The 25245-nt window shown below is 46.0% G+C and overlaps 1 protein-coding gene across 2 annotated transcripts; it reads left to right on the plus strand.

Annotated features, from left to right (window-relative positions):
• Positions 1–4834: 4834 nt before the first annotated feature.
• TP63 (tumor protein p63) lies at positions 4835–24491 on the plus strand. Of its 2 annotated transcripts, none has more exons than XM_008937154.1 (10): positions 4835–5016; positions 6682–6797; positions 7122–7231; positions 7515–7651; positions 8652–8734; positions 9453–9589; positions 20357–20514; positions 21450–21594; positions 22459–22552; positions 23786–24491. In XM_008937154.1, the coding sequence occupies exons 1-10, from the start codon at positions 4896–4898 to the stop codon at positions 24080–24082; spliced, it is 1398 nt and encodes a 465-aa protein (XP_008935402.1). In that variant the 5' UTR covers positions 4835–4895; the 3' UTR covers positions 24083–24491. The 2 variants fall into 2 exon arrangements, with proteins under 2 accessions (XP_008935402.1, XP_008935403.1); XM_008937155.1 differs by having other exon boundaries at positions 4836–5016; positions 7515–7639.
• The last annotated feature ends 754 nt before the right edge of the window (positions 24492–25245 follow it).

Raw genomic sequence — 25245 nt, forward strand, 5'->3', positions numbered from 1 at the left:
CCTCTTGGGCTTTATCTCTGAGCATCTTCTGGGTACAAATTGGTTCCTAGAAGCATGTATGCATCTCCACATGTTTATCTGGTGTCCCCTCATGCCCCCAACAGTTTTTCATGAACGAAAAGCTGAATCACTGGTCATCAAAGCAAAACCATATGAGGTCCATGCATGAATCTCAATTTTTATTCTTAGTAAGTAGCTTCCTTTCTTCCCACTGTCTTTTCTCCCCTAAATGAAAAAATCTTATGTGGGTAATTTTCTGCTTCTTTGTGACTCTCCTTGTTCTTATCTATGAATGTTTTGGTGCAAATAAATATTACTTTCCCACTCTTCTAACCTGTTCTTTCTTTCTTTCTCTTTCTTGGAGTTAGTTTGGCAGAGGAGAAAGCATAGCTGATTGACAGCTTTGAAAGCATCAGGTAAAATGAATCTAGTGTTTAACTGAGCTGAGCTAAAACGTGACTATGTGAAAGAAGTTTGCAAAAGATTTGAAAGACCTGTTGATCTGAGCAGAAGAGGCTCAGGGAGCTGTCACGCCATAAGCCAACCTCTGGGATCACCTTCAAGTTGACATCCATCAGTATTTGTAGAGCTGACTGAACCTTGCTCCTTTTAAAGACTTAGAGGCTGTAATCCCTTGGCTAGATCAGATGGTATTAGAGGTAGATTTCCAGAATAGTGTTTGGGGGATTTTGCTGCATCAGAGTTTTGCAGGGGAATTGAATGCTCAGTGAAAAACCGTTGCAGTTTGTATTGCACTGGAGATTTCTCTCCTTTCTAGCAAAAATGCTCCATTTGAGAAGTGAAATATAGTTGGTTTGGGTTTTTTCTCCTTTAAATCTTTTGTTGACACACCTTCTGGAGAAGGGGCTTGCTGACAAATCAGGCAGGTGTTGCCTGATGGTAGCTGATGTGTGTGTATTGTAACACTGAATTACCAGCCAGGGTGCCAAGAGTGGGTAATACAGTGTGTCTGCCTGGGAAGGTGGGGAGGGGGCAGAGCTGAAGGTGCTGGAACACTGTTTTCTTCCCTTTTAAAATATGTTATTAACCAAAAAGCTAAATTCACTGTGGTTCTTAGCAGTCTCCTGAAATCTGCTTATTTGGGCATGACATGCAGGACTCAAAGCCCAAAGAAAAGTCCAAGCCAAAGCTCGTTCCTTTCCCTCTCAAATGGATAACAAGTCACCAGGCTCTGCTCTTGTGTTTTAAATAACTTTGTGGTCCTCGTGTCTGGTAGAAGTGGTGTTTGTGCTCTTCAGGCTACTGGCACAACTTTTGTTCCTGATGCTGCATAATGACTTCTGTGATCTTGTTGAATGATAGGCTTGTTAAGTGGGTCAAGCTAATTTTTGGTATTTTTGCTCCTAATTAATTTAGTTTTCCTACTCAAGCAAGAAGTGTGTTTATTAACAGTTATTCTGGGAATTATTTGTCTTGTGATCTTACTTCTCATATAGTGAGCATCTGTTGGTTCCTATAGCAAAATGGTGGGCAAGGGGACTGTCATCTCCTGCAAGGTGGGGTGATTTGGGGAACACTGGGGAGAGGTATTTGTGCTGAAGGGATGACATTTGCTTGCAGGCACTCTTGACGCACAGACAGCTCCTGCCTTGATGGTATGGTTTTGTTTTTTCCCCAAATCTTATTACTTTGAAATCTATATACAATATCCTGTCTTGCTCCATGGATATAGCAATTATCACTGATCCAGTACAAAGCCACCACGACCTAGTTGTTCACATCTATTTATGCCAATAGATGGCTGGGCATCGGGTTACCCACGATTGCAGCAAAGTTGGCAGGGTGGGAAACTCAAGCCCCTTACTGTCTGACAGCAGGTACCTATGGACAGATTTACACTGGTGTTAAATGACCAGTCGCTCAATGATCACACGCTTGCGGGTGGCTGTGCCTGGGGTAGATGTGAAATCGTGGCTGTCTGCCATGTCCCCAAGTCCTCTGTAGTACCTACAAGGCTTGAACTCCTCTTGCAGTCAGATGTCAAAAAGGTGGTGCAGCCTTTCTGCTGTCTCACATGGCCCTGTGCTGGGTGCTGCTGCTTGCCACCCTGTGCCCTGGCCATGTCCAGAGCAGTGGTGGGCTCCCGGTCACCCTCTTTCTGACACGCAGAGTTCAAGGTGTTGTTCAGAGCCTGGTTCTCCTGAGTCTGGCTTGTGTTTTGGGGACATATGTGTATTCCTTTGTTGGATAGGCTTGTTCATCACAAACCATTAGCCCTTGGCTGTTTGCTTTCTGTGAGTTTAAGCTGCAGGTCCAACACCTTCCTTGCTGGTTGTAGCTAGAGGGGTCTGACAGTGGAGTTGCCAAAAGGAGAATGAAGAGCAGGCCCCTTTCTTTGCTGGTAGAGAGGCCACGCTGTTTGATCTGGAGCCTTGATACCGACGCTGGTGTTGGGCACCCCTCCTGTCTTTCTGAAAGCGGTGAATTCTTTTTTTTTTTTTTTAATTATTATTCTTCCTTCCCGCCCCCTTTTTGTAACCCCATCTTTCTGTCTTTAAAGATATTACACGTAAAATCCCAGTCAACACCAACACTCCTGATCCGTGACCGAGGGGCGTGTATCTCCTTCCACTTGTCCAATTCTCGGCATGCCTGCGGACACCAGACACGCTGGCCCCTGGCGCGCGCTGAGTCCGCCCCGCGCCACCGCGCTTCCAGATTGCTGCTCTCATTTCAGCCCGCTGCCTTTGAGTGCCCGATTTCTTTACACTTCGATGATGTTAAGGCATCCAAACGATTAGTTGGCTTTTTGAGATATTTGAGGCTTTCTGTCCTTGAAACCTTCACAGTGCTATTAGCAAACTGATATGTTGAGGGAAAGGACGCTTTCTAAATTTTCTTCCTCTTTTTCAAATATAAGTGATTCTTTTCCTACCTCTTGAAATGAAAAGGCAACATAGTGAGCTCACTCTTACCTTCAGTAAGGAATTAATTTTTAATTAAAAAACAATAAAGAATTTCAGGTTAAAAAGACATATGATATAAATCACGATCTAGATCTGTTTCGCAACTTTTTTTTTTGTAATTGTTTGGCATGTTCCTTGTTTCCGCGGGCTGGGTAAATCCTTTGTGGGTTTAATCTCTAGCCTGCAGGCACATAAAATACATTGCACAATTTGGCCTTTGCATTTTAAAGAACTTTTTTTTCCTTAGCTTAAATACCTGTAGCATCTTCTCTGCCATATGGCAGGGTGGCGTTGAGTGAGGAGGGAAGGGACTGGCTTGGCTTATTTTTAATCCCTCTCTCCTCCCCAGTGTCTCTCCCAACTTTGGTTTTTCCTGTGTTGGCAATGTGTAGGCTTTGAAATGCAAATAATCCCTGAATATTGCTAGCTAATCCTTCTGCTGCCACGTCACCCACCACCCACCCATGCTTGTGTCAGTTCTTCCCATCCTGGCAGCATGGATGGCCAAGTCGTGCTCTCAACCAGTATGAACCTGTTGATGCTCTGTTTGAACAGTTGGGACTGGGGCTGTATCAGCCACAGATGCTAGAGATATTTCTTGAGAAAACAGTCACCTTAGGGCTTTCACTTTTCTTCCTCTGTAAGAACCAAAGAGATGGAAGTGGGGAAATACAAGTAATTCCTGTGGGTTACGTGGTGAGAGTTACTGGGAGAGCTCTGTGCTCACGAATGGTTGAGCACCAGGAGAAAACAGAATGCCTATGGAGTGGGGTGCTGACAAAAACTGCTGTATTTTGAAAGAACCTTTTACAGCAGAGTGGAGAGTCTCCTTTGTGGGGGACATCTAGAAAAATGGGTTCAGGGTTGCACGGTACTGAACCACGTAAGAGCAACCATTCCTCCTAAGCACATACCTTTGTTTCAGTGAGAGTTTTGGAACAGAAACAAATTATTTCGGCCCACGCCTGAGTATTTTGCCGAGTAAAGGTTTCCAGATGCAAACACACTTCAGGAAAACGCTGGACCAGTGTTATGGCTTTAGCAGGGAACCTCTGAAAAGGCGTCTAATATGCTCCAAGTTAGCACAGTGAATAAGAGCACCTTATCCTGCTCCAGGTGCTCATTGCATGATCACAACCTCCCTATTGGAGCCAGCTGCTGGGTTCCGCTCTACGTCTCACCATGGGCATAGTCTTTGGGCTGTTCCATTCTTCTGACCTTTGATAATTGTAAAAAAAAATAAAAATTCTTTGTATTTTTACTTTTTATCTCTTTTGTGGACACAATGCTTTGAGTTTACAAATGTGGAGATTGCTACAGGGGCAATCAGCAGAGGTATGAGATGCTTTTAAAAATTACTTAAATGTCAGATTTGGTACAACTCCCAAAATGATCAGTACTTTCAAGTACTGTTCAATTCCAAGGTTCATGGTTTTATTTCATCTTTCTGCAAAAGTAGGAGGGCTTCTTACAAAACGGGATGAAACGCTTTTCATGTGTGGTTTCCAGTGCTTCCAGGATTACAGGATGCTGTGAAAAGAATAGTGTATAGTGTCTGTTTTGTTAGGTGGGTTGTGTGTCCCTTGGAAGAGGGCTTGCGTGCCCAAGAGGAATAAAGACTGCATTTGTTTGTATTAAAGCAGCATTCTTTTTCTGAAGATTTTTGCCTTTGGGAAAACTAAGCTGTAGATTTATACTCTGCTATTCTACAACAGATAAAGGTCTAGGGGTTTTGCCACTTGTCTGGAAGCATGGTGGTTGTGTGAGCAAATGCAATGCACATATAGTGCATTGTGTTCAGCGCAACTGTATTCAGTTGTGTGCAAAGCTCTCTCCATCCTTCTGGCAGGCCTCCATTTCTAGCTGAACATCCTGACTCTCTCTCTTGCTTGTCTTTCCCAGTATTCCACCGAACTGAAGAAGTTGTACTGCCAGATTGCCAAGACGTGTCCCATCCAGATCAAAGTGATGACTCCACCACCTCAGGGAGCTGTCATCAGGGCTATGCCAGTCTACAAGAAAGCCGAACATGTCACCGAGGTGGTCAAACGCTGCCCGAACCACGAGCTGAGCCGGGAGTTCAACGAGGGTAAGGAGGGTAGTGCTTTGCTGGCAGTCCCTCTTCAAAGCTGCTTGGCTCATGAGCAGCCAGCACAGGGCTTTGGCAGCAGCTTCACAGCAAACCTGCTGGAATCAGACCTCCCTGCAACATCTTGTGCAGCTTTTTATTTCCTGTGCTTATCGGGAAGCTTAATACTCTAGCTGTCCCTGCGCAAGTATGTCCTTGGGAAGAAAGTACCGAAATAAACCTTGTGCCTGCCCAGGTTGGATGTCTGTCCCCATGGCAAGCAGTACCCTTCTGGCAGCCTCTCCCCGCTCTGCTTTTGCTCCCACGATGAGAAGCAGCTGTTCTTGTGCTCAGGAATGAGCTTCCATGTTGCTGGGACAGGGATCTAGTAACAGGATGCAATATCATCTCCAGTCCTTAATCCACGCCTCTAAGACGGAGGGGCTGTTTATCTCTAGCAGGATGATGCCAAGTGCCAGCATCAACTGTAGGCAACCATCCTGTACATTTAATGCTGTTGGTGCAGTACTAATGTTTTAATCTTTTATTTGCTTCTTCTCATATTAGTGAAGTGGCAGATGTTTCAAAAATGTCCTGGAGTTTTCTGCAAACTCATAGGCTGGGCTCCTCTTTTGCTTTGGCTTCTCAAGTTCACATAAGTTCAGATGAGCATCTGTTTTATTCTATGTGCATTATTTATCTGCTACTGTAAAAAAAGGTGGTTGGTGTCAGTTAGTAGGATGTCTTAAGAGCCTGGATCTCTTTGCTGGTTTCATTGTGGCCAGCTAGACAATCCCAAAAATAAGCAAGGACTTCAGAGTATAAAATTAGAGTAGAGAGAGACAGATCTTCAAAATAGTTTTTCCTATTGCAAAGTGATTTCTGACACATCTGCTTTTTTTGAGGGTTGATACTTGATTCAGTCATTTATTTTTTTCTTTCTTAAAACTCCAACTATAAATTGTTATTCTAAAATAATTCTCTAGAAATATGCTGTGTTTTATTGAGGTGAACCCATAACAAACTTCTTTTCTAAAACACAAAACTAAATTGAGAGAAACATTGCAGAAAATTTGCAAGAAGGAAACTTTCTGGGTCTCTTTCACTATTGGAAAAGGGTATAGAAACAAAGATCATGTTCTCTTCTGCTGCTGCTGTAAGGAAACAAGATTTTTCAAGTTGACCATTAACTAAATGTATATTTCTCTTGTTGCTTGAATCATTTTTAGTTCCTCAGGATCAAGGCTGATGGGAGGGAACAGAAGAAGGCTCGCAACTGAATGGGGAGGAGAGTAGGAATTGAGAATTGAAGGAATTTACATTGTGTATGCATTATGGGAAGGAAAAGGAAGGCTTTCAGTTAGAGTGAAAATCCAGAGGGAGTTATCTGGTAGAAGAGTTGCTCTGATCTGCCATTCAGCTGACATTTGGGCTTGCTTAGTCTGGGATCTTGGGAAGCCTGTGTTCAAGTTTACGCACAGGTGTCCAGCGTGAGCTTCGGAAAGTCTGTATTGCCTTTGATGCCTGGCAGCAGGGACCTTGTAAAGGGATGCTTTAAGGGATTGGAGGCACACGTGTGCTCCAATAGACCTCTGGGGGCAGGTATGGGGTGGATGTTCTTGCTACCCTGTGCTTGACCTTGCTTCACTGAATAGTGTCTTGGTTTTCGGCCCCTTGTCCTTGCAGGGCAGATTGCACCTCCCAGCCACCTGATCAGGGTAGAAGGAAACAGCCATGCCCAGTATGTAGAAGACCCCATCACCGGGAGACAGAGTGTGCTGGTCCCCTACGAGCCACCTCAGGTATGTTATGAGATCAGGGTGGTAGCAGCCTGGCCTACAAAGGGGTGGGGGTTGTAATCCTATTTGAAGGAGTCAAGATCTTGTACTTTCCCTGGCCTCATCACAATGGATCTCTTCTTCCTATTTGTCAGAGATGAGCTTTGAAATATCCCCTTTATCCCTTGAGAGCAGGAGTTCTTAATTTCTTTTAAGGAAGCCTTGTGGTGGGGCATATGTTATGCTAGTCTGATTGCAGCATAGCTGTGGAAGTACAAGAGGAGAGCCAGGAGAAAGCAGAGCTTTCCATCCACCATCTCTTCTGCTCATCCCCTTTGTCTCATCCAGGTCGGTACAGAGTTCACAACAGTCTTGTACAACTTCATGTGTAACAGTAGCTGCGTGGGAGGTATGAACCGTCGCCCGATCCTCATCATTGTCACACTGGAAACCCGAGAGTAAGTAGTGCATCAGGAGTGTAGTCCTTTGCTTGAGTGGTGGCCCTCTGGCTCCCCTTCTGCTCAGGGCAGCACTACACATCTTTAGGGACTGTTTGATGTAAGGGGCCACAGGATATTTTCCAAATCTTTGCAGGTGGGGCTTGCCCAGCACCTCGGTCATCTTGACTGGGAAATGGGAGATACTAGGGGCTGTCTGTGCATAGTCCGATTTGAAGCTGAGGGATGCTGCTGACCTTCATCTGAGCTACCAGCTGACATTTCCTCTCACCTCTATTCCCAGCGGGCAAGTCTTGGGGCGCCGCTGTTTCGAAGCCCGGATTTGCGCTTGCCCAGGCAGGGACCGCAAGGCAGACGAGGACAGCATCCGCAAGCAGCAAGTCTCCGACAGCACAAAGAATGGTGATGGTACGAAGCGCCGTAAGTAGCCGGCAGAGCTGGGCCCCTGGCAAATCGCGCCGCCACCGGCTGCGGGGGCGAGCTCGGCACCTGTACCCCTGTGCGTGGCCTTGGAGGCAGGAGGGTGTTAGACATCGGTCAGCCTGAAAAATGACCTGGTGTTCACAAAACAGCCTTTGACCATCTGGGTTTGCGGGCTGCCTTGCGGCGCTGCCTGTGTTGGGCTAGCCCTGCCGGCAGCGCCTGGAAGGGGTGTGTGTTTGCCACCCTCAAGGTACACGGCTGGGATTCTGTAACTGCTTTTTGAACCTTCGTTGCTTGTTTGGGACTGTACTGTCATTCTTTGCTCCTTTTAGCCAGTATTTTCTGCATGTGTCCTTCAGCCACAGGGATCTAGATGAAGGCTGCATGTAAAACCTGTTGTGCATCCAAAGTGCTCTGGCAAGTGGCTTCTGTCTGTGCTCTAAAGAGTGCAATGTACTCATCAGATGTGCAAGACCTGGAAACCCAGCTTTGGTTTCTGACATGCTCAGTGTTGGCACAAAGCTGAACAGCAAGGCAGCAGGTCTCAACAGGAGGTAGATTGTAGGGGGGCTTAATTTTTGCAGTGAATACTGCATGCTCCCTGCCTGTTGTCTCACCTTTGTGGATCACTGAGCTACCAAGAGCTCATGAACACTGTAAGACCAAAGCTCACAGTGTTTCCTGTGAAGGCCCAGTGCTTGCTGTAGCTGCAGCTTGCTGGGGTTTTGTCAGTGCTTCTTGGCTGATGTGTTTCCCCAGGCAGTGTGGCAGCTTGACATCTCCAAAGTCATGTCTGCCTTATGGATCCAGGCACTGCAAACACAGTTCTGGAGTGGCTTAGAAAGAGACCCTTCCAGAGCACTGCAGATCTGAGCTGGCCATCTGCTTTGTGTGTCTTTTGTATCTCTCTTTTTTTTTTCGTTTCCTTTCACCCAGCTTTTTTCTTTTTTCTTTTTTTTTTTTTTTTTAATGGAATCTTTTGGGGTTTCTTTTGCAGCTTTTCGACAAGGAACTCATGGCATACAGATGACATCCATCAAAAAAAGACGGTCCCCAGATGATGAGCTCTTATACTTGCCTGTGAGTTCTCTCTGTCTTTGCATTTACCTTATTCCAGGGGATCTGCCTGTCTTGGTGGAAACTGTCTTGGAGACCTAACCAGGTTTCCTCCTCTGTTTCTGAGTGGCATTTGAGCTTTCTCTAGAGATGATGGGTGTTGTTTCACTGACAAAGGTGGTTACTTCTGTGACTTTTATATGTATTTCCATTGTAATGAAATATGCTGTATTAAGTGTAGGATCAGAAAGGGCAAGAAGTATCTGTAATTGCTTGTTTAGTTTCTTCCCCATGAGCCATATTTAGTTAGATAAATCACAAACCACAGCATGCTTAAAGAGGGGAGATGCAAATCCAGCACCCAAATTCAAGTGCTCTTTTTCCTCAAGGCATGTAAGATTCAGCACCAAATCTGCTTCCATCTGAAGCAGGTGGAGACATCTTCTGTCTAACAGGTTGGAACATTGCTTTTGGTTGGCACCGATTTACATCGAGCCAGATGATATTCCCAAGATGTTTCTTGGCCTGCAGTGTCGGATTATCTCTCTTCAACATTATCTGCTGTACCTCTAGCACAAGGCTTAGCAGGATTTTTGTGTATGCATAGTGTATGAACAAAATACTTGCATTCAGCTCTGGTTGGTTGGTTGACTTTATCTAAAATTCACGAAGGTGGTTGTGGCTAAGGACCACTGATGCAGTCCTTTAAAGCTTTTCTTTTCTCCCCTTTCCTGTGATCCAGGTGAGGGGACGGGAGACGTATGAAATGCTACTAAAGATCAAAGAGTCCCTGGAACTAATGCAGTACCTTCCCCAGCACACGATTGAGACCTACCGGCAGCAGCAGCAGCAGCAGCACCAGCACTTGCTCCAGAAGCAGTGAGTATGCCTGTGCCTGCAGTGGCCTGTGCAGCAAGGGTGCTGGGGAAGGGGGAGAGAGGAGAGAGACACAGAAGGCTTCTGCAAAGATGTTTGTAGGGATGTGGTGCTCAACCAAGGGCCACGTACTTGTAGAGAGCTACACTGGCAAAATCCTTTCCAACAGCATAGCTGCTTGTTAACCCCATGGTCAGAGCTGGCAGAAATTGATGCCAGGACTTTGGCCCAAGCCAAGTTTCTGTAGAGAACCTAAGAGACTCAAAGTCTGAGATCCAGGTTTCACTACTTGTGCAATGGGACAAAGAAGTCCCCCTTCCCTAAGTGTATGTCCTGACTGCTTGCAAGGTTTCTCTCTAGTCTTTTGTCCTACACAAGTCACCTTCTAGACTTGAAGTATGAATGAAGACAGGCTCAGTGCCTCGTTTCTGACTTCCAGCCAGAGTCCAAGGCACAGTGCAGCCAGACAGTGCCACTGAACAGCCTGCAGACAGAAACCTGCTGTGTGTGCCCCCGAGCTGAGGAGCATGGGGTGGGTGTGCTCATCTCCTTTTTGCCTCAGAGGAACAGCAGCAAACATGGAGCCATCTCCATGCCTTCTCCAGGGTATCCGTGTGAGCATCTTACCAAGAGCATGTGCAGCTGGGACTGTGAGCACCAGCTTGGCCAGTACTTAGACCCTGCTGCTGCACACCTCTGGTGGTGTTGGGGGGCTGGTGTCTCAGTGGGCTATAAATACTGTAGGTTCTTCAGTAGTAAAACAGGAAGCTGGAAATTGGGAGTAAGGGTGAAACACGTAAGAATTACTTTGTGATGCTTCAAAGACTCTACACATGCACTTTTAAAGTGGTTTTTAAAACTGTACTTTGTCACTGACTCTCCACATTGTGCATGAGAAACTTTCAGTCATAGTCCCTATCTGAACTCAGCTGGCAGGGCTGCACCAGGATTACTTTGGGTGGTGCAAGCGCTAGGAGGATGGGCAGAAGAAAGGCCAAGTAAGTGTCTGGTTTCCACTTTCCCCTCTGTTTCCAAAGCTTTGCAGTTACAGAGACTGGGTCAGGGGATGACTTCCCAGACAGACCGTAAGCGGTGTCATTCATGGGCATTGCTTCACCTGCTGTATCGGGTGACAGAAAATAGCTGCCCGGGCTGTAGGTAGCCACCAGCGGTAGTGCTCAGGATCTCTCACGTTCCTGCTGGTAGGCTCACGTGTCGGGAGGCTGTGGGTATAACTCATTCCTCTGCAGAGGTTAGCACGAGGCCAAGGCACCACAAGTCCCACTTGAGCCTGTGGGGATTTATTTCGGTGCCTTGGCCTTGTCTCAGGACTCCTGCAATACCACGGCGTTCTGCCAGTTCTTTGCATGTGTTCACATTTCGACCAGTGTGGTTTTAGTGTCAGCCGGAGTCTTGTGGAGGTGTCAAAAAAGCCTTGTGCCAAAATGGCTGGAGCAGCCAGTGGCTCTGGACTCTTCTTGGGGGGCACTTAAAAAGCAATAATGATAATTTTGTCAGTCAGTTGCACTGTTTGTATATACTATAGCTTGTATTTTCTAGCTCTTAAGTATTTGCAGCCCTTGTGCACTCAGCTGCCTGTCTTCAAAGCTCCACCTGAGCTACAGCCATTTCAGCTGAGAAATGGTTTTGTAAGCACAAATGGATGGCAGCAGATGACAGCTTTCACTTGGTGCTGACAGTTGCTTTGCCATAACTACTGTTTTCATTCTTCCTGTATCAATAGGATGGGTTCCTGGCAACTGAGGTTAGTATTTGTGTTACCTTTAAGACCAGCATGTATAAGTCCAGCCATTTAATTTAATGAAACTTCTTTCGGCATGTCTGCTGGCACTTGTCCAGTTATATACTCATTTTTCTCAGCTGCTGAGTGTGCTCAAATACTGGGGAGAAAGATTAAGAGCTTTTAAGGATGCCAGGAGTGGGAAGAAAAAATAACTACCAGTTTTGTCCAGAGCTGCTGCAGTTGTCTCTGCTGACAGCCTGCCGTCAAGCAGGGTCCTCTGTACATGTTCAGGCAATAGGTTCGTAGGTGCAGTTGGATTCTGGTGCTTTTTCCTTGGTAAGCTAGGATATGACTTCATTTCTGAAGGAAAGTGTTCACAGCAAAGGGGCGTGTAGGCTAAAAAGACTCATAGATGCAATTGCACCTCAAAAAAGAACCATAAAGGAGCTTCAGGTCTCAGTGTGAGGATGGGGAGAGAAGACACTTTGTAGGAACTGGTTTGGGTAAGAGCAGCCTTGCCTATGAGCAGGTTGCTGGGAGATGTCCTGCCACTGCTTCCTCATCAGACTGGCCAAACTCAGCAGCACAGTGACTCCTTTGCAAGTCTGTTCTGGCTTTAAAAGAAACACCTTTCACTTTATAGGTAGGGATGTACTTTCCAAATGGTCTCTGTTCATTTTCCTTCAAAGTGCGTGTTAAAAGTAGGAGCTAGGAAAGTGCATATGCAGTGACCAAGTTTGAATGTTTGGGAAGCTGGGATGTTTGTGAGTTGCATTTGGCTTTCTTCTCAAAATGGAGCTGCATCCACGTGTGCTCCGCAGTCAAACTGTGATGGAGCAATTGCCTGGTTTTTCAGTTTGCTTTTCTGAGCAGTGGTGAACACAGAAAAGATGTCTAGGCATGTAGGAAGAAGTTCCCTGTCGTTCCTAGAGCATGGAAATCTTCATCTTTGTTGAAGAGGTGGATGAGATTATAATGGTGAAAGATAGTTTTAAAAATATTAATCTATCATTTTGGAAAACAACTGTAAAACTGTTCTCGTGCACATAGAGATCAGCATTGCATTTGGCAGGCCAGTAGATACAACTGTCTTACTGTTCTGGAATAAAAAGTACAAATCTGGTGAAAATGAGAAAGCTTTGAGTCCCACAAGATGACCAAAATCCTGCAATGCTCCATGTTGTGCCAGACTACAATCTTTCTCTGTCTCATCTCCTCTCTCTGTTTGCTCCTTTGTGCATGTTTTCTGTTATTTGCTGTTATGCCAAATACCTTCATGATCATAGGTGGGAAGGTGATTTTTTTTTTTTTTCCCTGCAGTTCCTATTCTTCCTTTTTCACTGCAAAACCCTGGGGCCAATATTTGAACAGCACACACGTTTATTTAGAGGACTGAATTCTTATGATCTGCCACCATTTATTTAAAGCGTGGATTTGCCAGATGATGACTACTGCTGTCAGATACCAGAAGAGGCCCATGCTATATTCGGGATGGAAATTTTCTTCAGTCCTCTGGTGTGAAATGTTTACCATCAATATTCCCATGGAGAATCTGCATAGTCTTTAAGGGTTTCCCTGGAAGACACTTTTATTTTATATTCAGCAAGATTTCCTGTGGTTGGTTTCACCCCACTAAGCACTGTTTTCAGAACAATCTTTATTTCAATTGGCTGTAGCATAGAATATCTCAAGGAAGGGATACAGAAGGATCAAGTCCAACTCCCATGATTGAAGGGTTTTCACAAAGTCTTCCAATGGCTACCCAGAAGAGGGCTCTTGTGTCCAAGCAGGATCTTGCATCCCAGCAAACATTTATCTGATATCAGCAGGGCTTCAGCTACCATCCCACTGGCTGCCTTTCAGTCTAGTGAGCAGCACAGCTCATGATCCAGTTGAGAAAGAAGTAACTTTGTAAGTAAGGTAGGATAGAGTCAAGCTGTCCAGTGCCTGGCGTGCTCCAGCTGAGATGGGAGCTGCAGGGATCTCAGTGCTTGCTGCTGTGGGAAGACAGCTGGTGGGGAAGGTATTCTTCATACCTCCACCTAGATGTTCTCAGTTTTGGTGTGGAAGCTAATAGTGAAGGTTTGCATGGTTTGGTTTGGTTTTGTAGTGCTGTGCTTGCATGTATTGTGAACTCCAGGCACCTGGATTGTGTTCTCACTAGGGAATTGCCAAGGTGAAAGTAAGCAAGAAAAAGTGTGAGATTAGGTATGTGAAGACACGCTGTATTTGCCTTGCTAGCTGAGATGATGCAGTGCCTTCTGCATCAGCCAAGGGACCCCTTGGCTTTAGTGCAGAGAGTCCCTGCTTTGAGGAGGGGATTAGCTGAGATGGAATCAGTATGGCCCTTTCACAGTAGGTACTGTCCTCTCTCCCTAGCACCAGCTTCTGTTTTTTAAGTAACTGAAGTTTGAAGTGGGCTCAATGGAAGCTGCTTCTCTTCTTTTCCTCTTTGGCTGAGTGCTTTTTTCCTCTCATACTCATTGCTGGGAACAGTGTTCAGTTCACCATTTACACCCATGAGACTGGGACACAGAATCAGATTTCCCTATCAGCTGGTTGGTTCCTCTTCCTTGCTAAGCATTTGCTCCTGTCTGGGACTTCAAAGACAGAAGTCCCAGACTTCTGGGACTAAGCATTTGCTTCTGTCCTCCTTCAAAGCCCATACTGTGATCATGAAGGTGACTGCTTCTCTCTTGGTGGCTGGTGAAGGGTCCTGTACATTCATCTTTTTCTTTTCTCTGGTTCCTTCTCTACAGTCTCCTTTCGGCCTGCTTCAGGAGTGAACTCACGGACTCAAGGAGAGACCCTCCCAAACAGACCGATGCCATCCTAAAACATTCCAGCCCCCCAAATCCATCAGTATATCCATAAACCGAGCTGGTGGGATCACTTTGCCCAGCTTGTGGGACTAGGAACAGTGGGGCAAATACACAGCCTGACAGTAACAGAGTAAATAGTGAGAGTAATCTTCTGAAGGGACTCAAACTTTTCAAAAGCTACAGACACTTCTACAGACCTGTTAGCTGTAGCCTGTAGCACTGGGAGGTCAGGAACCACAATGTCGTCTGTCTTGGTGTAACCTTTTTTTCCTGTTTTTGTAATGTGTTGATAACTCTTTCCTCTTCTGTATTTGTGAAACTCAGCAGGGTTTCTCTGAGCAGGTCTCAATTTAAAAATGCCTTGTCTTGTTTAAATTAAAACGATGTGTTCATGCGTTGAGGGGGGTGGAAGAGGGTGTGTGTTTAAACAGCCTGTAATAGTCAATTTGGCTTGTTTTAATGCTGGTCATGCAATAATAGTGCAAGTAGCTGAAGTATTTGTACTGCTGGACAGAGGGAGGGGATTGACACTGGAAAGAAATCAATTTTGTTTGGGTTTTCTTTTTTTTTTTTTTTTTCTGTAGAAATGCCTGCTAATTTGCCTTCATGAATTGTTTGCCCCTTATTTCTAATCTTAGAGGGTTTGGTCTAAAATACATCGAAACTGTAGTGAAAACTGGGTGACTCTGACTTTGCACCAGCACCGCTGGCATTGATCCAGCTTTGTTGAATTTAAGAAGGTCCCTCCTGACTATATGGGCTTGATTCAGGTGGTGGCCTGAGCTGCACAAGTTGAATGTAAGGTTGAAGTCTCTGTGTGCTGACATCTGTGTGCCCAGTGTCCTTGTCCCTGTGCAGCTCAGAGTGTAAAAGGCAGAGTGTCTAAAACTGCTCATTGCCCTAGCTGTGAAAAGGGGTCAGAGCTTGCCCCTTTTCCTGCAAATGTTTAGCAGTTGCCAGATGTTGCCTTAGAGTTTTCATCAACCATAGTACCTTTTACCCCATCACCACAAACCTCATAGTGCAAAGGAAAATGGTACCTGCATATGTTGCAGTTGGTTCAGCCAGGTGGCCTCAGGCCATGCTCACTTTGTCCATGAATGCCCAGACCAGTGGCTTTTGCTTGTTGTGCCCATGAAGTGCATCCTGGGTCAGTACTGATGGGGACCCGTGTGCCTGCAGTGCAGTCCTTGCTGGGTTTATTTGAGGCGGGTGCATTACCTGGCTCTGACACGCTTGTAGTTAGGCACAGCCTGAAGAGAAGATGGTTCTCAAATGCAGAGCAGGCCTCCTGGCCACCCACCAAGGAAAAAAAGCCTGATGCAGTGGGAGAAGACTGTTATCTCTGAACATCACATCATCCACTTCCAGGCAGCAGTTGTGATCTGAGCAGGCAATGACTAGTACTAACATCTCCTTTGAAAGCCATATTCCATCTCTGGGTATCTCCTTCATTGTCTTAGCAATACTTGTTCTACCATATCAGCGTGGAGGAGGGCTGATGAGACCCCCCCAAAAAATTGTGATTAAGTATAAACAATAAGTAATTAAACACTAGCAGTGACCGTTTCATACAATTGTAGCTCTACCATTGTTCCTTGTGTAAAGCTAAACAAAGCAAGTGCCTCTTTACTTTGCCTGGAAGCTTCAGGAAGTACTTTGAGATCACAAAGCAGATAACTAATGCTCTGTGCCTTTTCATCTGGAAGAAGAATGGCAATGCTGTTCCTTTTCCTGTGAGAGGTGAGAATCTGAACTGCGAACACAGCCTAGACACAGGATTGTGCCAAGCACTGTCACACTGTCCTTCCAACAAAGGTTAATACCTGGATACCTTGGACTTGCCTGTTTGTGAATGGCAGTTCAAAAATATTGCAACAGGGACATACTAATCTGTATCTAGAGCTCTGCTCCAAGACCTGTCCACCACCAAGTTTGAGGAGGCAGACCACCAGAAGATACAAGACATCCACAGCCCACTCCAGGAGATTCCAGCTCATGCTCCAGTTCATCATCTGGTCCGACCTCTAGGAAATTTCTTGTACCATGGTGGGCAATACAGCACCTGGGGCTTCCTCTAAACAAGAATGTAAATTATCTGGATCCCACTGTCCTCTGGAAAGGCTTTCTCATTTGTCATCCTTACCTATAAGAGGCTTATTGTGAAACTGGTCTTAATGGTGACTTGGTTTGCTCGCTACTTATAAGGTGGTTATACGAGAAGGTGCTTTTTATAATCAATTTGGTTTTTTTTTAATCAATCTACAGCTAGAAGCAACTGGACTTGCTTCATAATCTGTCTTCTGCAGATAAAAGAAGAAATCTTTTTCCCCACTGTCTTTTGATTGCTTCTTCATCATCTCTGGGGCTTCAGAAAAGTAAGCTTTTTCCTTTCAAGGAATAACAAAGTGGACTAATTTGGCCTTATCAGTCACTTGAATCAGTCTACATCAACTAGTTCATGGATATACACTCCCTGGATGATAGCTTCATTCCCTGGAAAGCAGATTGTATCCACTGCCTGCCTTGGGAGGTTCCTATATCTGAAATCTAAGAGGAGTCATTATTGCCACCCTTGTCCCTGTGCTGTAGTTGCTGTCTGCTTAATGATTCTCCTTTCCATGCTCCCAGCTGGTTACAAAGCCTAGAAACCACTTCTGTGGTTGAAAAGATGCACTACTGCTTGCTTTAGAGCAGCAGCTGTTTGAGACCTGGAGAGCAAGGGAATCTCTCTGCTTTTCAGTGTCCCACTTCATGGGCCTGAAAGTGGATGAGTGCATCCGAGCAATGCCTGTGGCACTTCTGTGCCGTTACTAGACTACATCAACATAACGCAGCCAAGTGGGCAACTTTACTTGAAAAATTGTTGCCACGGGCACCATGACCATGTGTGAACTTGGAATGTAATGTGCTTAATGTGCTTGCTGTGGCTACAGTAAGAAAAGGTAGGCTCAGAACTGGACAGTTTTGCTTCCACTTGGGTCTCTCTGCATTGTGATTAGGTCTTCAGGGATAATGAACTGTAGGCACAGTGGCTTGGGTGAAGTCTTACACTCTCTGCCTGGGCTGCCCTATTCTTGCACTTAATGTACCTTTGATGTCATTTGCATTAAGGCTGCTTACATGACAGTGTGCTTATCTAATGTCAATGAGGACTCTGGGACTTGTCTACTGAATCAGGTAATTGGTCTATCCAAGCAGTTTCCTACCTCTGGTGAAGGGCAGATATCCAGAGAGCTGGAAAAGCACAGAATTATAGAAGGCAACCTGTGAACTGAACTGTGCTTCATATGTGGGAGAAGAAAGTTCCTACCTGACCTCTTGAAGGGATCAGCATATGCCTTGAAGCATGAGAGGCAAATGTCCTCATAGGAGATTGCTGAACTATAGATGTTATTGGCTAAAGAATTATGTAGCCTCTTGAAGAGAAAAAAAAATCAGTTGCAGAATGTGACTCAGTGCCTTTCCTATCAGACTGTTCCAGGGAGTATAATAGCCTTTTAATTGAAGTCCTTATACCTTGATATTAAAATGTATTTCATTGGCATTAATATCAAAGAAATGTTAATGCTTCCACTTCTAACCTTTCTTGAGACATACTAAGTATAAATTTAATGAAAAATCACTGTGCATGATGTTCTTATAGTAACTGTTAAAAAAAAATTTGAGAAAAAAGCAATCTATTTTAAATGAATCCTCAAACACCATGTAGTCCATGTGTTTAATACCAAAAATATTTTCCTGTGCTCCTGAGGCTGTTGCTATATTGATGTGTGATATTAATTTTCAATAAAATTTTGCATCTTCGTTTATCTTGGGACTTTTCTTTGGCTTTCTCTAGGCTTTTTATGTCTGCTCACATGATGGAATAGTTTAGTTGAAATGGGCATGGGTATGAAGAAAAATGCTTTTGTTTCCTGATTTAGTCACTTGAGCTTGATTAGTCCTAATCTTGATTCTTATGAGTATGAATGAAGTCATTAAGCTGTATGTGAAAGTATGCATTTGCTTTCTACAGTGTAGGGTTCTTTAAGTTGGTTTGTATTTGCTCCTTTTTTTTTTTAATCCACAAAGTGGATTTTGTAGTCTCCTAACTAGCTTGAGACCATTGGTGGTGGAGGAGAGGGCAAATCTAGTCCCACCCAGTGACCTTCTTGGAGAATCTTGTTTTGTAGCAGTAGGCATCTTTTTTTTAAATAGAATAATTTCTAGTCATGAGCTCTCTGCATAAAATCTGTCTTGAGTTTAAACAATGCACCTAAAACATTTTTGGGAAGTCTTTGTTGGCTTGATTTGGAATTTCACTGTGTATGTGGTGACCTCCTCACTTGCATATTGTGCAGACTGTGTCCTACAAGACTACTCAGATGTGTATCAATTTCAGCTGAAGCTCAGTTAGGATAGGTACCTGGACCTGTAAAGTAGAAACATCATTTTGGTCGTAAATCCAGAAGCCTTTCAAGTTAAGGGTGGCGTCAACCTGACTTGAATTTCATGGCTAGCGTCAACTTTTATAATTGGTGAATTGAAACCTCAGATCTGAATCATTCTCTTCACCCTGAAAAGTCTGGTCTGAACTTTATGGCTCAATTTCACTTCCCCTTGGGAGCTACTACCATCGTTAATGTTAATTTGTGAACCTTCTTGCGCTTTCCACTTCCTGAGCCTATGAAGTTTGCTGGATCTTGTCCTGCATCTTCACTGCCAAAGGACACTTCACACCCTTCTTTCTGCGCCTCCTGTAATTGTGTAATGAAGTAACATTTCTTCAGGGCCTTAGATACTCTAGCCTGTTAGCATAGATGTTTTCTCCACCCAACACTGCAAGTCTTAAAAATGCAGGAAGCTGTAGACAATGTAATTGTATGAAACTTGACCTTGAGTGCTGAAGGTTTTAATAAATTATCTAAGAATAAGCATTTTCTTTCCTTTACACTTTGCTTATTTGAAGTAATAACTATTCTTTTTGCATAGAAGGAAAAGCCAGTTCCCATGAATTGGTGTAACCAGTTATACCCAGACAAATAAATTTCCCAATGGGGAAATAAGATGGGAATGTGCCCTTGCACATAGGTCACCATGATGTGTGTGTACATTGTGTTAGGGGAGCGTGCGCCTATCCTCAGTGCCTTTACCCAGTCTTGCAAATGCCCTGGGTGTGAGAGAGAGGAAAAACCTGCTCTCTTGTGGCATGGCAGTGCTCTACCAATTGTGCTGTTGGACCCACTTTAATGATCATTTTCTGCATATCCCAGATAAGACCCCACTCCAGATGGGATGCCACAGCTGTCACTCTATCTGGGAACTGGGCTGCCGTTCAGAAGCAATCTGGACTTCCCGCTCGGGATCGCTTACAAGGCGGGATTGCAGCTGGGACCGGCGGGGCTGGGCAGGGGGAGCTGGCCTGCAAGCCTCTCTGGCTTGCTCTGTCGATATGCTGGGTAGAGTTTGGGGTTGTCTGGACTTGAGGGAGGGTAGTGCTGTTGTCAAGTGGTGGCAGGAATCTGATACTCTTTGCAAGCAGCCTGCGGGGTTTGGATACCAGGTTGTTCTTAACACCAGCAAAGCTGGATGTCAGCATCTCAGGCAGCTCTGACAACTTCAGTAGTGGTCCCCAAGGTTTATGGAGTATGTCTTCAGCTAAGAGCCTGTGGCTGTTACATATACACCTTATATATATGTATTATGGGTAACAACCTAACTATGTGAATAACAGGGAGTTTTTGAGAAATCAAGGTGATAAATGTGTCCTGATCTGAAAATTATCTCTGCAGTCAAGTTTTAGGCATAGTTAGGATGGTTTGAGATGGTTTCTTCAGTTCTTATTCTTATGAACACAGTTTTTAACCACAAGGAGAACTTAACTTTAAAAATAATCTTAAGTTTTTGGCAGCTGTTCGCTGGCTTTATGTATGTTGTTTTCAGCTGAAAAACTTGCATAGAAACTTTTCCTTAAATAAAAACTTGAACTGAAAGTGAAGCTTTCCTTAGTCGGTGTTTCACCATTTGTTTTTTAAATGCCAAACTAGCTGGGCAACTTCTTATCTACTGTTGGACTCTCTCTTCAATTTTTATTTGTGATGCTCCCATGGTGTCAGTGATTTTCACTAGCAGCAGCCACAAATGGAAAACCTAACCCCTTGGATGCGCACTCTTAACAACCAGCTGCTGTGATTCCTGTTCTAATGTCTCTTTGGTTTACAGGACCTCCATGCAGTCACAGTCATCCTACGGCTCCAACTCTCCACCGCTCAGCAAAATGAACAGCATGAACAAGCTGCCCTCGGTCAGCCAGCTAATTAACCCCCAGCAGCGCAACGCCCTGACCCCTACCACCATCCCTGACGGCATGGGAACCAACAGTAAGAAACCCTCACTCCTCCTCCTGTTCCATGCGTGCTCCCTGCTAGTCTGGGCAAGGAGACTTGGCATTGCCCAGTGACTAGTATTAGGCTGGGGAGCCTGGAGCCATTCTCTGGCAACCTGCAGAGCCAAATATTGCTCACTGCTGTGCCACGGGGCAAGGCTTCCGCATCCTGCTCTGAGCATCACAGGGGTGAACAGAAGCTACTTCTGGCTGCAGATCTGGCTAACTGCGCTGTCATCTGTCTTTCAAGACTTGTTTCTTCTTCCTTTCCCAGCAGAAGAGATGCAAATGTTGGCAATTTTTTTTTTTTTTTACCCCCTTGGTTCAATTAAGACACTTCTTAGCTTCAAAGGAAATATCCACATCTCCCAGCTCTGTAATCAGCTTCATCCTGGCTGCTGAAGAGTGCCCAGCAGCCCTGTAAATCCAGGATGACAGACATGGTTCTGGGGGCTGGTTGTTGGTGTTTTTTTTTTTTTCTTTAAATTTCCAAAGTGCTGGACTCTTGCCCACACCTGTTGCTGATCCCCTTCGGGTGCTCTCGGTGTCTCTGAAAACAAAGCTGTTTGGCTTCTGTATTGGGTTACTCTGCTGGCTCTGTCCCACTCCTCTCCTGCAGCAGAGAAAGCTGAGATGAGGCTTGCTTAGGTTTCTACCGAGTTTGTTTGTGAGGGAAAGTGACGCAGTGGCACCGCTGCTGACAGCTGCTTCAGCGAGGGAAGAGCTCCTGAAAAGACTCTGTCATCTGCTCCTTGTGCGGTCATTGCAGCCTTGCCTGAAATTCCCCATGAGTGCTCTCCACGCTGGGCTTTGCAGGGGGTTTGAGGCTGCTCCAGCCGTAGCTGTTGTCCTTCGGTGCCGTGCTGGGGGCGAAGCGGGGGTCTGGGGATGCCTGGGTAACAATGTGCTCCTCCTTCTTCTCTCCTCCAGTTCCCATGATGGGCACCCACATGGCCATGACCGGCGACATGAATGGCCTCAGCCCCACGCAGGCGCTGCCTCCCCCCCTCTCCATGCCTTCAACATCCCACTGCACCCCCCCTCCTCCATACCCCACAGACTGCAGCATCGTCAGGTGAGCGGGAGCAGGCTGCCCGGTGCATGCTTCCCACCCGAGGGAGTGCTGGCCACGGGCTGGGAGCCTGAAGGGTCCTGCTGGGTTTCTTGCCCCGTTCACTTGGAGCACTGGATCCCAGCGGGCCTTGGCGATCCCGGGGCTGGCACCCTCTGGGCACCAAGCCTCAAACCCCCCACCTCTGAGCACCTAAGAGAAACAGGGATGTTAGGACTGCAAGAAAGCTGAAGGATGCGGTACCTGTTGGACTGGTGGAGCTGAGGGAGCCAGGCAGTTTTGCAAATACTTTTTTAATTTTTTTTTTTTTTTTGTCTTTTTGTTCCCCTTTTGCCACTCGATGCATGGCTGGGTCAGAAGCTCTTCTGCCCTCCATGAGGTCAAACAAGTTGAAAGATACTGCCCATAAAGGAGGAATCCTTTCTGCTTAGGAAGGAATGTGCTAGTTTGAAGTACTTTGTGTGCGTGATGTGTCTGAGCCCCAGCTCAGATGTCTTGCTGAGGCCTTCTGTGCAGCAGGCTGCCACGGGCTCGGCAACCTTCTAGGTGAAGGTTGATCTGCCAGGAGGATCCACATGAGCCTTCCTGCCCCAAGATCCAGGCTGTGTAGCATCAGCTCTTGACTAAGGCAAGGTGCTGCCATGAGGGTTGTCTGCTAGGTGCTGAGCTGAAAGACACCCTCATTTGTTTGATGTGGCAGTGATGTGGCTTGCTGGCCTGAGATGTCTTGGAGAAGGTCAAGCTAAGGGTGAAAGCTTTGTTTCCTGTTGCTGCAGGTTGGCTTAGTGTTTGGTTTTTCTGTGGTTTGGGCTGTTGCAGCCAGGGTGATCCTTTTTTCTCTCTCCTTCCTTCCTTCCTCCTCTGCAGCTTCTTAGCGAGGTTGGGCTGCTCATCCTGTGTGGATTATTTCACGACCCAGGGGCTGACCACCATCTATCAGATTGAGCATTACTCCATGGATGTAAGTAACTCCTCACCATTTCCTTTGTTTGCACTCTTGGCCCTGCTGTAGGAACAGCTCAGAAATCCATACTCAGTATATTTTTATACGAATAGTTTGATAAAGGCTGTTGCACACAGAGAAGACTTACTGTGAGGTAAAGAGAGGCTGGACTTGGGGCCAGCATTGTAACTGCCTGGCTGGCACATAGAAAGAGTGCCGCCTCTTCCCCACCACTGGCTATTTTAGCCCTCAGAGTGGCCCCAGCCCACAGGACTGTTAATTCTGCAAGGCTTGGTTTCAGTTTTCACCTCCCTGAAACACTTCACTCGCCTGCAGCCAAGTAGGCTGTCCAGAAGCGGTCTGTATTTTTTCCCTCCCTGCTTCTGTTTTCTGGCCTTACCTTAACAATCTTCCCTTGCCACTGGCATCTCAGCCCAGCTGGATTTTTTCCTCTTGCATGGCTCTTGCTGCAAGGTTGCTGTGTCCTCTCTGGTGCCATTGCTGTCCTTGGAGCTGGCTGTCCCGTGTTTTTGCCCTGAGAGGGCAAGGCTCTGGCTCTCTTGCTTCCTAGCATGGGCTGCCTTCCTTCTATTGCTGCTCTAATTAGAAAAGCTGACCCAAATTAACCAAAGCTCGTTGTTAATTTTTTCAGAACCTGGTATGACACTTCCCAGGGTTTAGGTAATGCTACCCTCAGGTAGTGCACTAGAGATGATGGGCCTTCGAAGTCTGGGTTTTACAACGTTATGTCTCCTTAAATTTAGGATATGTTCAAGTAATTAAAGCAGCTCCTACAGAGCCAGACCAAGACCTTCAAATACTGGAGCTCAGACTGGGATTCTAAAATCCTTTTTCAGGCTTTGAAATAAACACGGAAGTTTGCAAAGCCATTGAAATTCTGCGGCCCAGCATCCCCCACTGCAGAAAGCCAGCAGATCTCCCTGAGGTTGTCTTGGAGGCCTTGCAGTGCGGCTCAACACCTACCTTTAGGTCACTGTACCTTATGCATGAATGTGTATTTTTGGGTAACTTCAAAACTGACCTTGTGTCATTAGTCCTTGCTGCCTTCTGGCTACACATGCTTGTCCAGAAGTGAGCCACCACCCTCAGGATTAGTGGTTTGTCTTCTGCAGTGCATCATGGCCACCTGGATTCTAGCAGCTTTGTCAGTTAATAGGTACTCGCAGGGAGGCCCGGGGGCTGCTTCTTGCCCAGGGATCGCTCTCTTAAGGCCCCTGTCTTGCCTTGCAGGATCTGGTGAGCCTCAAGATCCCGGAGCAGTTCCGCCATGCCATCTGGAAGGGTATCCTGGACCACCGGCAGCTCCATGACTTCTCCTCCCCTCCCCACCTCCTGCGCACCCCCAGCGGTGCCTCCACCGTCAGCGTGGGCTCCAGCGAGACGCGGGGGGAGCGGGTCATCGACGCCGTCCGCTTCACGCTCCGGCAGACCATTTCCTTCCCGCCCCGTGACGAGTGGAACGACTTCAACTTCGACATGGATGCCCGGCGCAACAAACAGCAACGCATCAAGGAGGAAGGGGAGTGAGCCCCGTGAACCCCGCTCCACCCCGCCTCGGCCGCAAACTGCTCAGCCCTTCGTTTGTCTTCCTTCTGCTTGGTACTGCACCCCTGGACAAAGGGCAGGGGGAACCTTCTTGCTCCCTCATGCTAGGTTTTGCCCTTGACGCTGTCTAGGTCATACTCCTGGACTGCGACCTCCACCCCAGCTCTTGCAAGGGGAAGAGTGAAGGGGGAAGGCGGGTGGTGTTTCCTTCAAAGCCGTTGACCTTCTCAAGAAGGCGTTGTTCTTATTTTATGTTTTCCTTTGGGGAGAGGGCTTCTTTTCTTGACTTCTGAATCCTCACACACCTTGTGGACATCCTGACCTGGAAACTTGTCTCTTATCCAGCAATCCCACTTTGAAAAGCAGGAAGGTTCGATTCAATTTTTAAAAAGAAAAAAAAAAAAAAAATGCCCCAAACCAAACCCAACAAACCAACCCCATCCCCAAAAGCAAATGCAAACAGAACCACCAAGGCACCAGACCCTGAACTAGCAGTTCATCCAAAAATAAATGGGTATCGGTCTGCTGAACGTTGCACTTAAACAGCCTCTTCCCACGGAGCTGAGTGCTCTGTTCATGTGTAATATTCTCCAGCGGAGACAGCACGTGCACTTTGCTGGGCAGGCCAGCGCTTACAGACACCTGCAAACCACTTTTTCTTTTCTCCCTCGCCTTTGGGACAAACTAACCTGCTGTCTCTTCTTGTTTTCAACTTGCATTTGTGTGTATGTCCTGGTTTTCTTGTTTCAGGACGTAAATACGTAATCCAGCCATCGGTTGCTCTTGAATTCTGCCCCCCACCCAACATTGGGTCCTTCTGGACTACTACTGACATTTAAACTAGAGAATTAGGCTTTGCCACCTATGCAGCCTGGTTAGTTTAGCATAAGGATTTGCCTGCCTAGCCTCCAGTTGAACAGAGGACCAACTGCACACTGATTTGTAGGGCTTCAGCTATCCTAAACCCAGACAGTCTTTTATTTAGGCCATGCTAGATTGGTTTCCTGCCAAGTAAAGTAGAACCATCTTTAGATATATCTGTAATAGGCTGGAGCCTGTTGTGGTTTGTTGTTGGTGACTATAGACTGAGTGATGAGCAACTAGATATGGAGAGTAAAAAAAGAAAGAAAATTCCATCTGTCTTG

This window comes from Merops nubicus, unplaced genomic scaffold (genome assembly GCF_000691845.1).
Source record: "Merops nubicus isolate BGI_N331 unplaced genomic scaffold, ASM69184v1 scaffold30183, whole genome shotgun sequence".
In the NCBI taxonomy this organism is placed as follows: Eukaryota; Metazoa; Chordata; class Aves; order Coraciiformes; family Meropidae; genus Merops; species Merops nubicus.

Excerpts from the sequence above, each read along its gene's own strand:
- TP63 (XM_008937154.1), top strand. The coding sequence starts at position 4,896 with ATGACTCCACCACCTCAGGGAGCTGTCATCAGGGCTATGCCAGTCTAC. Across the intron at positions 7,232-7,514 it reads GTCACACTGGAAACCCGAGA|CGGGCAAGTCTTGGGGCGCC; the intron begins GTAAGTAGTGCA and ends CTCTATTCCCAG. Across the intron at positions 20,515-21,449 it reads TGACGGCATGGGAACCAACA|TTCCCATGATGGGCACCCAC; the intron begins GTAAGAAACCCT and ends TCTCTCCTCCAG.